Here is a 15,125-nt window from a genome sequence, read left to right on the forward strand (position 1 = left end):
CAGTTAATAAAAAGTGTTCTTGCAAAACTCAGGATCAAAAACTGGACGACATGCTAAATCAAATTTAAAGGATTAGTCAGAACTGTTAGTGAAAACTATTCCTAGAAGTAATCAGAGATTTGGGGAGTGCGTTCGACCCAAGATAGATACCACGGGGAATTCAAAAAAGAAAGCCCATACCAGCCTCGTTTTAGGGGCTTCCTAAAATCCACAAGGCAGACGTCCCTCTCAGACCTATCACAAGCGCCATTGGGTCCCCGACCTATCAATTATCCAAACACCTCACCAACATCTTATCACCTCTTCAAAGCAACAAATACACAGTTAAGAACAGTACGTCTTTTGTAGAAAAGATTCGCCCCTTGTCATGTTCCGTCATACATTTACTTTAATTTTACCTTCGGTAACTCGAACCCCCAAAACTCGAACCTCCCGCTAACTCGAGCCAATTTTCGTTAACTTTCCCTTCAGATCATTTTCTATATAATTTTACCCTCGATAACTCGAACCATGTCTGTCAATACGTGCCAAGTCAAAACAAGCAGTGTACTGTACATAGGCGTACGGGTAATTTTTTGCCAGGGGGCGGTGAACCTTTTGCCCAAAAAATTCTCGCAAGCCAAGTGCCCAAATTTTTACGAAACAGTCGAAAAGAAACGAGGGTCATACGATGCCTACATATGAAGTGAAAATATCCTTACATATGAATCTATCATTTGAGCTCATAAAACACGTCAAAAGAAATAGTTGTCTTTGTCATTTATCAATGTTACGATCTATGTCATTGTTGACTACAGCCGGACTTGGCATAACATTATGCCCTTTCAATGTTAATAAGTGCGTTATTGTCCCATCAGGTGCTGCGGAGGTAAGTTTTCAGTCTGCACAAAGCACTGAATGATCGTTCTGCCGAACACAATGTAGCAGGTATAAATGCAAGGATATGTACCACATTAAAAAAAACTCTGGAAACATATCAAATAGATCATTCTCGTACATTGTCTCCAGCATTTCTGAAACAGTCGTGTAGCTTAATCCGCGCACACAACAAAAACTCGCGTACATTTTCTGCTTGGCTTCCAGAATCTCGCCGTCAAAAGCCCGTGGTAAAGGCAGTTATATTTACACGGGACAGTGGTTGCCTAGCACGTGATCATGACTCAGACTTGTGAGAGTCTCCAGTCGATAATCTACGATATGATTCTAGAAAGTTATGCCGAAATTGATTCTAATTAATTCACGATTGGAAATACCCCCACCAGCTAGCGCAGTACAGTACGGTGCCCAACAATAAAAAAATTACAAATATGTATATCAACATATGATCCACCTTCACTAATAACAAGAAACTCATCACATGGTAGGCAACCACTGTCTCGTTTGAATTTAACTGGCTTCACCACGCCGACTTCAGGTTAGAATATAAAATATATATCTCTTTGAAAAAAAAAACATGGAAACTTCTTTAAAAACTGGCTTTGCCCAAATTTCTCTTGCTGCTCAAAAAATCTGAGTTGCCCCAAATTTGGGGGGGGGGGGGCTGCAGCCCCCCCCCAGCCCCCCGGCCCGTACGCCTATGGTACTGTAGTCCAAAACATTGATTTTATTTTGAAATAAAAACGTACACGAGTCAAAGCGGCCCTCGAAACGCCACTCAAAATATGAACTGTGCCACGCTATTGACGTGCTACAGACGTTCAGTTTGCTTGTTGAGATTGATACCGATTCTTTTAACCTTAGAAAACTTTCATGGATTAAGGTTGTTACAAGGCGTATTAACTGACTATTTTTGAAAAAAAAAAATCGCATGAACTCTGCAGCAGTAACCCGACGTTGTTCTTTTGAAACCTACCTGAAAGCTCGCCTTTCCTGGACTTCGCCTGCTTCTTTGCTTTTTTTCACGTTACGTTACGTTGCAATATATACGGCCAATTTATGATATATTGTTCCATTTTCACTCGACCTCTTTAAACTATATATAATGACTATAATCAAATTTGATTAAAATACAGACTTATGAAAAGTAAATGTTACGGCTGGGCTTTCGGTGTCCCAGCATGGGTTGCCTGTGTAGCACATTTTAGTTCGTGCATGCATGCTGCCGGCGTTCTCGAACGGTGACCACGAGGGCCACCGTACTATTACCTCAGATTATGTGAATTTAGTTGAGATTTCTGACTTTTGTAAGCCTCTCTACCCTGCGAGTTTGTCTCATGGTTCCTCGTAATTAACATTAAAACGCTGCGGTTACGATGGATTCGTTTATGCTGGTTTATGGTGATGTCGTCGGTTATGTCAGGTCCCGTTCGCAACAGTAAAACATTAAACACCAGTCTTTCCTTATTTCTGATTATTTGCTCCCGAGTCCCGATAACTTGAACCTTTTTCATTTTTCTTGAAGGTTCGAGTTATCGGGAGTCGACTATACAAGATTCCAGAGAAGTCGTTAACAAAATCTTACCGTTTAGCTGTTAGAATTTCTTCTCTAGCCTGCCAGACCTTGAATTTCTTCTTTCTGTACTTACAGGAATAGTCCAGGAGCAAATCTGTGAAAAAATATGAACTTATAGGGATCAAGATTCGTGGCTAATTTGTGAAAGGAATGCTTTTTCCGACTTCAAATTCATAATTTTAGCCGGCTGCAGACGAACAAAACCAGGGCCCTTAGACCTCGTTTCCATGCAACTTCCGGCTTTCAGGAATCGGTGACTCTGGTATTAACTCAAACTTGCTTCACTTCGGCTTCGCTTCTAGACTTTTTGCTCCGAAGGTCGCGTGTGATTGATAACCGCTTTAAGAAGAAACCTTGGCTCGGATGACTCGCTGCTCACACTTTGTCAAGAACCGGTAATTTTTATTCCCTGCTTTTACAAGTAAAGAACTTAACAACAGTGTACAGGAACGCAATGGTTTTTTGCATCATTGCCTGCAGGTAAGTTTTCTGAGTTTTCAAGATGGCGGTTTATTATGTTCTTTTTAGCTGCTCGAGTCCAGTGAAAGCAACATGCGCTTCCGGAAGTTCTAAGAAAATGCAGAGTTTAGCTAAGTTTAAATCTCACTTTCTTTTCTTCTTTGTTGCTGAGCAAGCGAGGCAAACTGAAACAAATTAAACTGACAAGTATTCAAGCAATAATTATCTGAATTATTTCGCACTCGATCTACAGTTTTTATAGACTTTCCAAAAGTCGAGCTCACAGAGCACGATACAAAACCACCAAACCGGAAACGAGAAGCGAATGACTTTGAGAAAGTTGTGGCTGCTTCTAAGTCACTCGACCAGAAGAGTTTCAAAAAACCCAAAACGACGTTTATTCACAGGTAAGATAGGTTGTACTACACATGTAGATTCTTGAACATTAACTGGATTACCCGAGCTGGATTACCCGAGGTGGATTACCCGAGGTGGATTACCCGAGATAACAATCTGTGGGAAGAACCCAACTGAAATAAGCTAAAGTTCTAAGCACATCACTAAAATGATTTACAACATTGAGCGGAAAGTTCAACGAACAGTTTCTTACCGTTTAGGCCTTTAACAACACATGACACGGTCCGATGGAAAACGATTTGCTTTCACCAATACATATTTATAAGAGCACCACACGATGCGAAAACAAAAATGGCGGTAAGTAAACGTGCGAGCGGTCGCTAAGCTGCGTAGATAACCGCTGATCATAATCTGGCTGAACTGCAGCCACATGGCTCCCCTAATTGTTTTCTAACAATTAAACCTTAACAAACTTAATCAACAGTCACTTGAAAATAAAAACGAATGTTCATGTCTATAGTTCACTTGTACTTAGTCTCTCTCACTGAACATCTGGCTCCTCGATGGGGAATTCCCCGGTCTTTGTATTACTCTCATGGGAAAGCAGCTAAGACTCATCACACGGTAACAACAGGACCAATTTATGGATTGGTCTGTCCAAGAGTGAAGGAGGCTTCTGTCGTCTCCCTTTGTTGTCAAGCTCTCCGTCAGCCTTTAGAATTTTGACTTTCCTGACATAACCATCTTCACTGGGGTAGACTTCAACGACCTTGGCGAGTGGCCACTGGTTACGTGGCCCTTCATCTTCCTTGGATATTACTATGTCCCCTACCATCAGGTTTCGTGTTGGGCGCATCCACTTACTACGGGACTGCAGGTTCTGGAGAAACTCATGACGCCACCTAACCCAGAATTGATTGGCAAGATACTGCACTCTACGCCACCATTTGCGACAATAAAGATCTGCTCGCTGGAATTTGCCAGGGGGTGGAAGCACTACTTTCTGCTTTAGGGTGAGGAGATGATTTGGCGTTAGAGGTTCTGGTGCATCTGGATCATTCAGGTTGCTGACTGTTAGTGGCCTGGAATTCACTATACACTCTACCTCTGTCATAAGGGTTCTGAACGCTTCGTCGTCCAGCTGGGTGCCAGCACTGACAATTAGAGTTTCCAATGCACTACGAACTGTCCGTATGAGGCGCTCCCATACACCACCCATATGACTTGAATGTGGTACATTCATCTGAAATGGTATCCATTCGCAGCCATTTTCCACCAGGTACTCCTGCAAATGCTCTTGGTTTAACTCTTCTAAAGCCGCTTTCAACTCATTTTGTGCCCCCACAAAGTTTGTTCCTTGGTCACAACGTAGTTGTCTCACTGGACCACGTCGATGGAGAAAACGACTCAGAGCAGTGATGAACGACGAGGTGTTCAAGGAGTTAGCTGTCTCCAAATGTATACTTCTGCTTGCCATGCAGGTGAATATGACACCATAACGCTTTACTTCACTTCTTCTCTCTTTGATAAGAAAGGGCCCGAAGAAATCGACACCACAGTACGAGAATGGCGGGGAAGGCTCAACGCGGTCAATAGGCAAGTCTGCCATCTTCTGAGATTCCAGGGGACGACGCAACTTTCTGCAGGTCACACACTTTGATATACAGTTTGACACGGCTGAAGAGCCACCAACTACCCAATAACCTCTCTGGCGTAATTCATTTTGGGTGATTCCTCGTCCCATGTGGTTCACCTTGGCGTGGTAGAACTTGATTAACAAGTCAGTAATTGGACTCTTCCGTGGAAGTATTACTGGATGCTTTGTTGCAACTGGAAGGTCGGCTCGTTTGATTCGACCACCTACTCTGATAAGACCATCGTCATCTAGGAATGGATCTAGACGGTACAAACAACTGGACATCTTGATAGTTTGATTTCTCTGTCTTGCTGACTCTCTAGTTGATACTTCTCCAACCACTTGAAGTTTCACTAGTACTTGAATTTCTTCATAGAAATGTTCACGCTGAACAATCTTCAGGACTTCCTTTTCAGCAAACTGGAATTCTGTAAGCGAAACAGCTGCTCTTGGCAAGGGTCTAGCGCACTTCACATTTGCTTGATTGTTCAACTTAACCTTTCTGTTTGTTAACTTTGACTTGAGTTGCAGGCATAAAGCAACAACCTTCAGAAGACGCCGCCAGCTTGATACATGGGCTAAGCGGTCTGACTTGAACGAATCAGGGCAGTAAGTAGCTGTACTTTCTACATGAGACATGAAGACATTTCCTTTCTTGACTTCCGGATCATCCTTTTCAACTTGAATGTCTTTCTTCTCTTGAGGCTGGAAGGCTCCTTCTTTCCAAAGAAACGCTGGCCCCGTTAACCAACTGGAACCTTGCAACAACTGCGAAGCTGTAAGACCACGAGATGCATGATCCGCTGGATTGTTTTCTGTGTCAATATACTGCCAAGAACTTGGGTTTGTGAGATCACGGATCTGCTGCACACGATTAGCAACATACACATGAAACCTCCTAGCTTCATTGTTGACATAGCCCAGGACGATTTTACTATCTGTCCAGAAATACTCTTTGACATCTGTGTAGGGGAGTTCTTCGCGCAGAAATTCACTCATCTTCGCTGAAACGGTGGCTGCGGCTAACTCTAGCCTTGGTATGGTAAACTGCTTTATCGGAGCAACTCGAGCTTTGCCAATGACAAAAGAACAGTGAGCTTGGTCTTCCTCATTAACAAGGCGGAGAAAAGAACACTGTCCGTACCCCTCCTGGCTGGCATCTGAGAAGTGATGCATTTCACACTCCTGAATCTGTCCAAACTTATCTGGCTTAAAGCATCTTTGAATCTCTAGCTTTTCTAAGTTCACAACATCTTTTAGCCACATCTCCCACTTAGGACGCAGACTCGCTGGGATCGGGCTGTCCCAATCAAGTTTGTCTCTGCACATTTGTTGAAGGATTTGTTTTCCTTTTAAAGTTACTGGTGAAACATAGCCATTGGGGTCATAGATGGAACTCACTGTAGACAATATTCCCCGGCGTGTAAATGGGCGTCCATCCAGCTCAATTCGAAACTGGAAACTGTCATTTTCTACGCACCACATCACTCCTAAGGCACGCTCCAAGGGAAGTGGGTCAACCTTTAAATCCAACTCTCTCACACCCTTAGCACGTTCTTCAATTGGGATTGCTTCGAGAACTTCTCTCCTGTTTGACATGACCTTGTGCAGCTTAAGTCCTGCTTTAGCGCAAATGCCTTGACTTGCTTTTATCAGGGTGACTGCTTCCTCCACGGTGGGAACTGATTTAAGCCCGTCATCCACATAGAAATCTCTTCTTATAAACTCAGCGGCTTCCTTACCAAACTCATCTTCACCATCGTCTGCTGCCTTCTTCAGGCCGAAATTTGCACAGCCAGGTGAGCTACCAGCACCAAAGAGATGCACCTTCATTCTGTACTCGACAACTCCTTTCCTTGGATCTCCGTCTTCCCACCACAGGAACCTCAGTAGATCTCTATGCTCTTCTGACACCATAAACTGATGAAACATACTCTTTATGTCAGTCATAAGTGCTACTCTCTCTTGCCTGAACCTACACAGGATTCCAAGCAGAGTGTTCATTTGGTCAGGACCTTGCAGTAAGAAATCGTTGAGGGAAACACCATCGAACTGGGCAGAACAATCAAAAACCACTCTAATTTGGTCTTTCTTCCTCGGGTGGTACACACCGGTGTGCGGCACATAGTTAACCCTTCCATCCTGAACATTCAGACGGTCTGTTGGTACCCTCTCTGCACACAGGTCAATCACATCCTTCATGAACACTTGGTAATCTTCAAGGAACTTGGGGTTCTTCTTAAACCTTGCTAACAACTGGTGCCATCTCTTGACAGCAAGCTGACGGTTGTATGGTAAAGACACTTTATCCATCTTCAAGGGTAAAGGCATCTCATAGTGACCATCTGATCTCTTTACAATACCATTCTCCAGAACTGAGAGAAACCTTTGGTCTTCCACTGAATAGGATTTGCTCCTCGTAGAACTTTCTACAAAGTCCGACTCAAGAACTTGGATAATCTTTTGCGGATTGATAACTTCCTTTACCTTGGTCGAAAAGGTAAAGTGTTCATGTGTCTCGCTGGCAACTATCTTGTTACACACTGCTTCACTCTCGCCACTTTCACTTGTAGATTTGCAAACTCTGCCAACTATTCCCCATCCCATTAGGGACTTCTGACCATAGGGATCATCATCTTTTCCCACGACAACTTCTCTGGGCCTGACGATACTTGGGCAATTATTTCCAATAAGCAGGGAGATCTCAACATTAGGATCATACGGCATTAGCTTGTCAGCAATGGGGCGTAGATGTTCCCACTCTTGGGCAACACTGGCCTTTGGAATCTGTGACCTACTAGCTGGGATGGCATCCCGCGTGGACAACATAGGCAACTTCACACTGTGCTCCCGTTTTAAGTCCAACACTTCAAGTCCACAAATTCGGCTACTCGGTGTATGTACATTTCGCTCTTGCACTGTGGTCAGCAGCAAATCCGTTGGTGAGCCTTGCAAATTTAGTTCCTCACATAGACTCTGCGACACGAAACTAACATTCGACTGGTCATCTAACACTGCATAATGCAAAACTTCTTGACTGGGTTTACTTATGTGACGAACCCACACTGGCACAATCATGGCATGATCAGAACCTTTGCCTTGCTCTGGAATTGTACAAACATTTGTACAGTTAGAGGTAGCCTCAACAGTGTCCTTCTGCAGGTGGAGACAGGTTGGATGGGTTTTAGAACAAACACGACATACAAGTTTGTTCTTACAGGATGCTGCTTGGTGCTGTCTACTGGAAGCACAACCAAAACACAGAAATTTCTCAAAGAAAAAGTCCTTCCGATCCCTGTGGGACATCTCTGCAAACTTCTTACAGTTGTCTAGGTGATGATGTTCCTTGCAAAACAAACAGGTTTGAGAATTTTCTTTCTTGCCTTGACTCTGGTTGTTTGAGTTCCTGTTTTGTTCAGATCCTTGAGTGGCAAAGGAATGTACTTCCTTGTCCTTGAATGACTTTCTGGTATGGTCATTGGGTTTAACAGTCTCCCTTGTTCTTGTTAGGTCTTCAAGCTCAGGGATGTTTGCCCTTTCAGCGCATTCTTTCACAAATGCAGAAAACTCGGTGAAAGGTGGATAGGCCCCATCTCCATTTAGCGCTCTACACTTCTTTACATTTCCTCTCCATTTATTTTGGAGCTGGACAGGCAGCTTTGACAGAATCTTAACATTTTCTCTGGCAAAGTCCAACACTTCGAGACTTGGAGTAGTTTCTCTGGCAGCCTTTATCTTTTCAAGGAAGTCGGAAAGATCCCTTAGAGCCTCTGCATCCTTGATACCAACTTTTGGCCAATTTTCTAACTTGTTTAGGAATGCCGAGCCAACAACATTGCAATTACCATATCTTTCTTTTAGCAATTTTCTGGCAGACTGATAAGCATCTTCAGTTCCAATCAATAGGTACTGATCAACAACTTGTTTAGGTTTCCCTGTGAGGTATTGATTTAGGAAGTTCAATTTGGTTTGAGCATCCATCGGCTTAGAATCAATAAGGGTACCAAAGGAACTGTTCCAGGAAGGATACTGAAGGGGGTCTCCACTGAAGACTGGAATTGAAATCTTTGGCAGCTGACCAGTGATAGCTAATTGCCTGTTTACTTGGTTCTGTTCTACAGTGGCAGCCACTAACTTACTGCTTGTTTCCACTAACTTATCCATACATTTCTCTAGGATGATAGAGACTGGTGTAAAGGGTGTGGCATTAGGTGTACTGTACTGTTGGGGACTAGGTGTAAGTTGAACCCCATTAACTTGAGATGATGAATAGATTGGATTCTGATGAACAGGAGTCTGTTCAATGTCACTTGTAACTGGAATGGATTTGAGGAAATTGTCCATATCCTTAGCCTTATCAACTGGAGGAACAGAGCCCAGGTCCTGTTCACGGTCAACAATTTCTTCCCTTTCTTCTGCTAAGCAGACATTAAGCTTGGCTTGATTTTGTGCTAGCTTACTTTTCAATCTTAGCTCCTCTAACCTTTGCTCTTGTTCTAGCTTCATTAACTCAACCTTTTTTTGTTCCAGTTTCAATTTTCGTTCTTCATCTGCAAAAGCCAACTTGACCTTTAAAGCAGCTTCTTTCTTTCGTAACTGAAACTTATCAGACTTGACACTGGTGGTGGAACTGCGTTTTGATTTGAGACTGTCTCTGTCCTTAAAGGAAACACGACTAGAACCTTTGGAGCTGGCTGCATCGAAGGCAGATTCAAGTTTTTGATACTCAATAGCTTCTAGATGTTTTATTTCTGCTCTAATATCAGCTTCAAATTTCGACCACTCTTGCTCAGTTTCTACACAGATTCTTTCAATCTCTTCAATGCTTTCACCAGGAATGACAACCTCCTTAATTCCACCAACAATATCTCTAAATTCGCCATAGATGACTTGAGCTTCACTTAGCTCTCTCTTAAATTTAGAAAGATCTACTGACTGACCTCTTTCCAGCAGAGTACTTCTCATTCGTTGGACTAGCTCACGCTTCTTAGACTTTAAGTTGTTTATCTTCACGTCCATTACATAATGGTAACCTTTCTCCGTCATTGGGCGCCTCCTTGCGTCCTCTTCGTGTGCATCATCGAGAACTTTCTCGTCGCTACTTGCTTGTGCCACGGACGAAGCTTCATCGGGAGTCGCATCTTTCTTGCCGGACATTTCGGCTGCTGAAAACGATTGTTATTGTGGCTGCTTCTAAGTCACTCGACCAGAAGAGTTTCAAAAAACCCAAAACGACGTTTATTCACAGGTAAGATAGGTTGTACTACACATGTAGATTCTTGAACATTAACTGGATTACCCGAGCTGGATTACCCGAGGTGGATTACCCGAGGTGGATTACCCGAGATAACAATCTGTGGGAAGAACCGAACTGAAATAAGCTAAAGTTCTAAGCACATCACTAAAATGATTTACAACATTGAGCGGAAAGTTCAACGAACAGTTTCTTACCGTTTAGGCCTTTAACAACACATGACACGGTCCGATGGAAAACGATTTGCTTTCACCAATACATATTTATAAGAGCACCACACGATGCGAAAACAAAAATGGCGGTAAGTAAACGTGCGAGCGGTCGCTAAGCTGCGTAGATAACCGCTGATCATAATCTGGCTGAACTGCAGCCACAAAAGTCTACAGTTTATACTCGCTCACTCTCCTCGCAGCGAGACGCTGCGATTCATAAATCCGAGCGTGAGACTTACAACAGTTAACTGTATACAGAGCACTGTAGCTCTCTGTCTGCTCTAATTGTGTCGTACTAAAAATTATTTTTAAGATCGGCTTGAAATCCGTTAATGCACATGAGATACATCAACAATCCTAACAACCTGATCTTTGGCATTCTTTACTTGCTCTTAACAACACACAGGAAACCCAAACACTGTATTTGCTATAACATACTCATTAATAAAATATTTACCTGTGTTCCGGTGTCTTTTTGAGTCGTTTTGGAAGCGATTTGAATCAGAGCAAAATACGGTATTATCTTGTATGCCGCTTCATAATTATGATGTGCCTACTATAATAATTATCCCTTGCAGGAATTCAGTATATTTGAAGTATACTTTAAATGGCTGTAAAACACACAAAAAAGTATACTTCATTTGTACTTAAAGTATACTTTAAGTATACTACCAGAAGTATACTTAAAGTACAATACTTTTGGTCACTTAAAAAGTATACTTGAAGTATACTTCACAAGAAGTACAGTTGAAGTATACTCCACATAAAGTATACTTGAAGTATACTTCAAGTATACTTCTCGGACATAAAGTAATACAGTATGACTAAGATGCCAACAAGATACAATCTGTTTATTTATTAGGTTGCCATGTTTGTAAATTTGTCCATAAATTCATTACATATCACTTTATCCAAAATACAAATGATAACAATTGTTGATTTTTGTAAAAATTAAATCAAAAATTACAAATAGAGAAGTAAAAATATAATTGTAAAGTATGGTAAATCTACACAGCTGTTTTTCTCCTTGCTTTAGTTTCAAGGGAAGTAATCTTGTTCCTTAAAGAAATCCTGAGGTTGCTTTCAGATGCCTCAGGAAATTTTTTTCTTGTAAAACCTAGAAATTAAAGAAACACATATATGCATGTTTAAGTCTTTGAAAGTAATTTCCTTCACTCTATGGGCTAATTGATTTAAGGGTGGAGATGTGCATGTTACCAGAAATTTTACATTTGTTAACCATAAATTTAAAAAATTCTATTCGAAAATCACAGTATTCATGTCCATTCTCTTAGTAAAGAATTGGGCTGTGGGCTCTCTCCTAGCTTCCAGCTGATATCCTTCTTGTACTTGTTGAAAGTCATTGGATTATTCTCTTCAAGAACATTGACTAAACAACTCCATAATAATAACTGATCTGAATCTTAGATTTTATTTATGACTGGAATCTGTCAATACCAGCATTTTATAATGCCAATAGATTTATCCCAATGAAAAAAGGAAATTGTTATTACTATTATATACAATGGTATCGAAGCGGTTATTACAGTGATTTCATTGAGTTGCAGCTTGTTATTTTATGCTGCAATAACTGCTTTCATGCTTTTTTGTTAAAAGCTAGTCATAGCATATTGCAATTTCTGACTTTTGAATTATATAGGCCATGCAGTACTGCATATGCGCTCATATTCATGGAACACAACGCGTCAGTGACAACAGTAAGGGAGCTCAAATATCATAATTCTTTGAGTGTTTTTAATACAATTATTCCACTTAATTGCACTTGTTGCAATATGATATGAGATAGTTATAGTCAACTCAGAGGAACAGTGTATGTGCCTTGTTGGCTATCTTCCATCTCATATTCAACAGTGTTCATGGAATAATAATTATTGTCAAGTTTTCCTACAGACTTATACATGTAATATAATTTAAAGAAAAATATATGAAGATTGATATACATTTAAGTGTGTAATAACTCTTACTCAAAATACTCTCCAGGATGTCTCTGTCAAGGCACTCCTTGCCATTTCTTCCAGTCAGGCTCTTTCCAATTAAATCAGTGTCTTTGTAGAAGCAACTTATTAAAAAACATGCAGTTGCCGATGGCGTTTTTCTGGAATGGGCCTTTGTCAGATGGCTGTCATAGACATAAACGCGCCTCCCTGGAGACAGTTCTATCATCTGCAAGTATTGAATAATGTTTTGCAATTAATTAATTTGGTAATTAACTTAGAATTAATCACACTCGCTCATATGCAAATCAATTTTTTTGGCTACATGAACAACTAGTTTCAGTTTAAAACTAGACATGTTTCAATCCTTCAACAATCATCAGTTGTGAGTTTGTTTACATGCATTTAGAACATGAATTTGTACCAACAATGGCATATTGTAGCTAGTACAGTGACTTAAAATGCATCACATTTGAAATGTTACCCCATTGTTATATTAGTACAAATTCAAATTGCAGTTGTAAACAAACTCACAACTGATGATAATCATAGAATGATCAAAACATGCCTTGTTTTAAACTGAAAGAAGTTTTTCATTTTTGAAAAATAGTCATATAAAAAATAGTCTTACTTGATGGTTCTCTGCAACTTCTTTGGAAACTTTTCCTGGTTTGGGGGCACCAGATTGAATTGTGGCATTTGCTGCTTGCACCCTGCACTGATTGAGGTGCTCGGTGAGTAAGGCATTGGATTCCTTAAGCTCCTCAATCTCGGCAAGGAGCTGTTCACACCGGGGACAGTCTGGGCTACCAGTACTTTGATTCCGTTTCCTGGGGCACTTGTTTCCTATTGAACCAACACGTGACAGTGTCGGCCTTGGTCTTTTCATTCCAACAGTTGGCCTGTCAGATGACTCTGCACATGTTGATGTACTAGGGATTGCTCTTATGAAGCGTGTTGCCTCTTGTATATCAATGCTCCCTGTTAGGTCAACACCACTGTCGTCAAGGTCTATAAATATGAACACAAAAACACATTTATTTACATTTTTATCATTCAAATGCGGCCTTTTAAGGGAATTTAAGTAATTGTCAGATAACTTTATTAATGTCAAGGCAAAATCGTACTTTAGGTTTTCATGTGACTTGATTATGTGGGAAGGCAAAAAAACTTGTGGGAAGTTTAAGGGAATCAATTAAAAATGGATTGCTGATGCCAATGTGTTAATATTGTTGTAGATTGAACTAGTTGTCGTTAAGTAAATGGAAAGGTCTACACTTACCAAAATCTTCATCACTCTCATCAACATCTTCGTCTTCCATGACTGATTGCCCTGCTGCCATGCTTTCCAACTTGTTAAACAGTAAATCATCATTTTTTCTTTTTTCTTTTCTCGACACTTCTTTCTCCCTTCTTTCCAGTTCTTGCTTTTTCCTCTGAAGCTCCTTTTCTTTCTCTTCTCGGTCTCTCTCAGGCTCGTCAATGACCACAACTGACTTGTTTAGCTGTGTTAACTGGCTTAAAATATTTAGGTCTCTTTCATCAAGTGCTTTCTTTTTCATTACCCTCTCTTTTTTTTCCTCCTCTTTTTTCTTTGCATCAGCCTCTTTTTGCTCTTTTGTTTTTCCTTTGGGTGTGGTAGATTTCTCTTGGTTTTCCTCCTCTCTTTTTTTTGCACCAGGTTGGTTTTGTTGTTTGGTTGATGTTTTAGAGGTTTTTTTCCCAGACTGTTTGCCAGGCTTCTCTTTTTGGGTTGAAGCTGATGTTGGTGCACCTTTCTTTTTGGAAATCCCATCCATGGCATTTTTAGTTTTTATTAGTTGCTCTTTATCTTCTGTTAAAAAAAAAGACAGAAACTGTAGGCTCAATACATAAAGAGTATATTTTTCATTTATTTCATTGTTTATAATTATTTACCGAGATGTCCGAATTCATTTTATTATCGGGTTAAAATATGCTTGATTTCTTTTGAAAGGTTGGAAACTATTGAAAAGGTTATAAAATTTATTATACTCATATGTAGATTGGATTTGCCAATTTAAATTTTACCCGCCCTATTCTACAAAACGAAGACCCCGTCGGTTTCGCGTCTTTTGGCGTCTGAAAAAGCGTTTTGAGCGGGGGTCTTCGTTTTGTAGTTTCACCCGGCCTATTCTACAAAACGAAGACCCCGCTGTTTTTGCGTGTGATAGCGTCGAAAAAAAAAAAACACTTTATCCAAGTTTTAACTGTCTGAACTTTGAAAGGCCTTAAATTAATTAGGTCTTCGTTTTTGGGTCTTCGGTCTTCGTTCTTCGTTTTGTAGTCACCCTGTGCCGTGCGTCGTATTTACGAAGCGGCAGGCAAGATAATATTTGAACTTGAGGTAAACCATCTTTGCTCTGATTCAAATCACTTCCAAATTATGACTAAAAAAGACACATGAACACATAAAATAGCTAATACAGTGTTTGGGTTCTCTGTGTACAACATAAAAGCATGTACCGTATTTTCTCAAATAAACGCCCCCGGCGTTTATTTCAAACTTGGCTTCGTGAACCCGGCGTTTATTTGAAGCCGGCGTTTAATCGGGGCCCGGCGTTTATTAACGGACTGCAATTTTCTGCCAATTTTTCAGATTGATTAATTGTTACCGATCTTCAAGACCAAGGGGCAGTTTGTCAAGGCGGGACGATTTTTCTCTTCGTTCTGCCCCGAAAAAGTGTCCCTGGGTATCCAAAGGTGATCGTTTTCCAAAGGTGCACTATTACGAATTGGATAGTTTATGTTGCAATCGAGATTTGTGACAAACAGAATATAT

At 40.8% G+C, this 15,125-nt stretch overlaps 3 protein-coding genes across 4 annotated transcripts in view; 1 reads left to right on the forward strand and 2 right to left on the reverse strand.

The window, feature by feature from the left end:
• Positions 1-2,774: 2,774 nt before the first annotated feature.
• The window catches only part of LOC144659623 (uncharacterized), a 29,509-nt gene continuing 17,158 nt past the window's right edge, over positions 2,775-15,125 (forward strand). The window contains exon 1 of one of the 2 annotated variants that reach the window (XM_078520094.1): positions 2,775-2,847. The gene's annotated coding sequence lies outside the window, so the exon portion shown is untranslated. Of the gene's footprint in view, positions 2,933-15,125 lie in introns of both variants that reach the window. The other variant, XM_078520093.1, reaches the window with a different exon arrangement.
• LOC144661059 (uncharacterized) lies at positions 4,324-5,903 on the reverse strand. The gene is made up of 2 exons (XM_078521767.1): positions 4,506-5,903; positions 4,324-4,422 (listed from the first exon to the last, which is right to left on the reverse strand). The coding sequence occupies exons 1-2, from the start codon at positions 5,901-5,903 to the stop codon at positions 4,324-4,326; spliced, it is 1,497 nt and encodes a 498-aa protein (XP_078377893.1).
• Positions 11,256-14,112, reverse strand: LOC144659419 (uncharacterized). The gene is made up of 4 exons (XM_078519845.1): positions 13,608-14,112; positions 12,957-13,336; positions 12,356-12,554; positions 11,256-11,487 (listed from the first exon to the last, which is right to left on the reverse strand). The coding sequence occupies exons 1-4, from the start codon at positions 13,885-13,887 to the stop codon at positions 11,378-11,380; spliced, it is 969 nt and encodes a 322-aa protein (XP_078375971.1). The 5' UTR covers positions 13,888-14,112; the 3' UTR covers positions 11,256-11,377.

Source organism: Oculina patagonica, chromosome 7 (genome assembly GCF_052425735.1).
Source record: "Oculina patagonica isolate OP01 chromosome 7, crgOcupat, whole genome shotgun sequence".
Lineage (NCBI taxonomy): Eukaryota > Metazoa > Cnidaria > Anthozoa > Scleractinia > Oculinidae > Oculina > Oculina patagonica.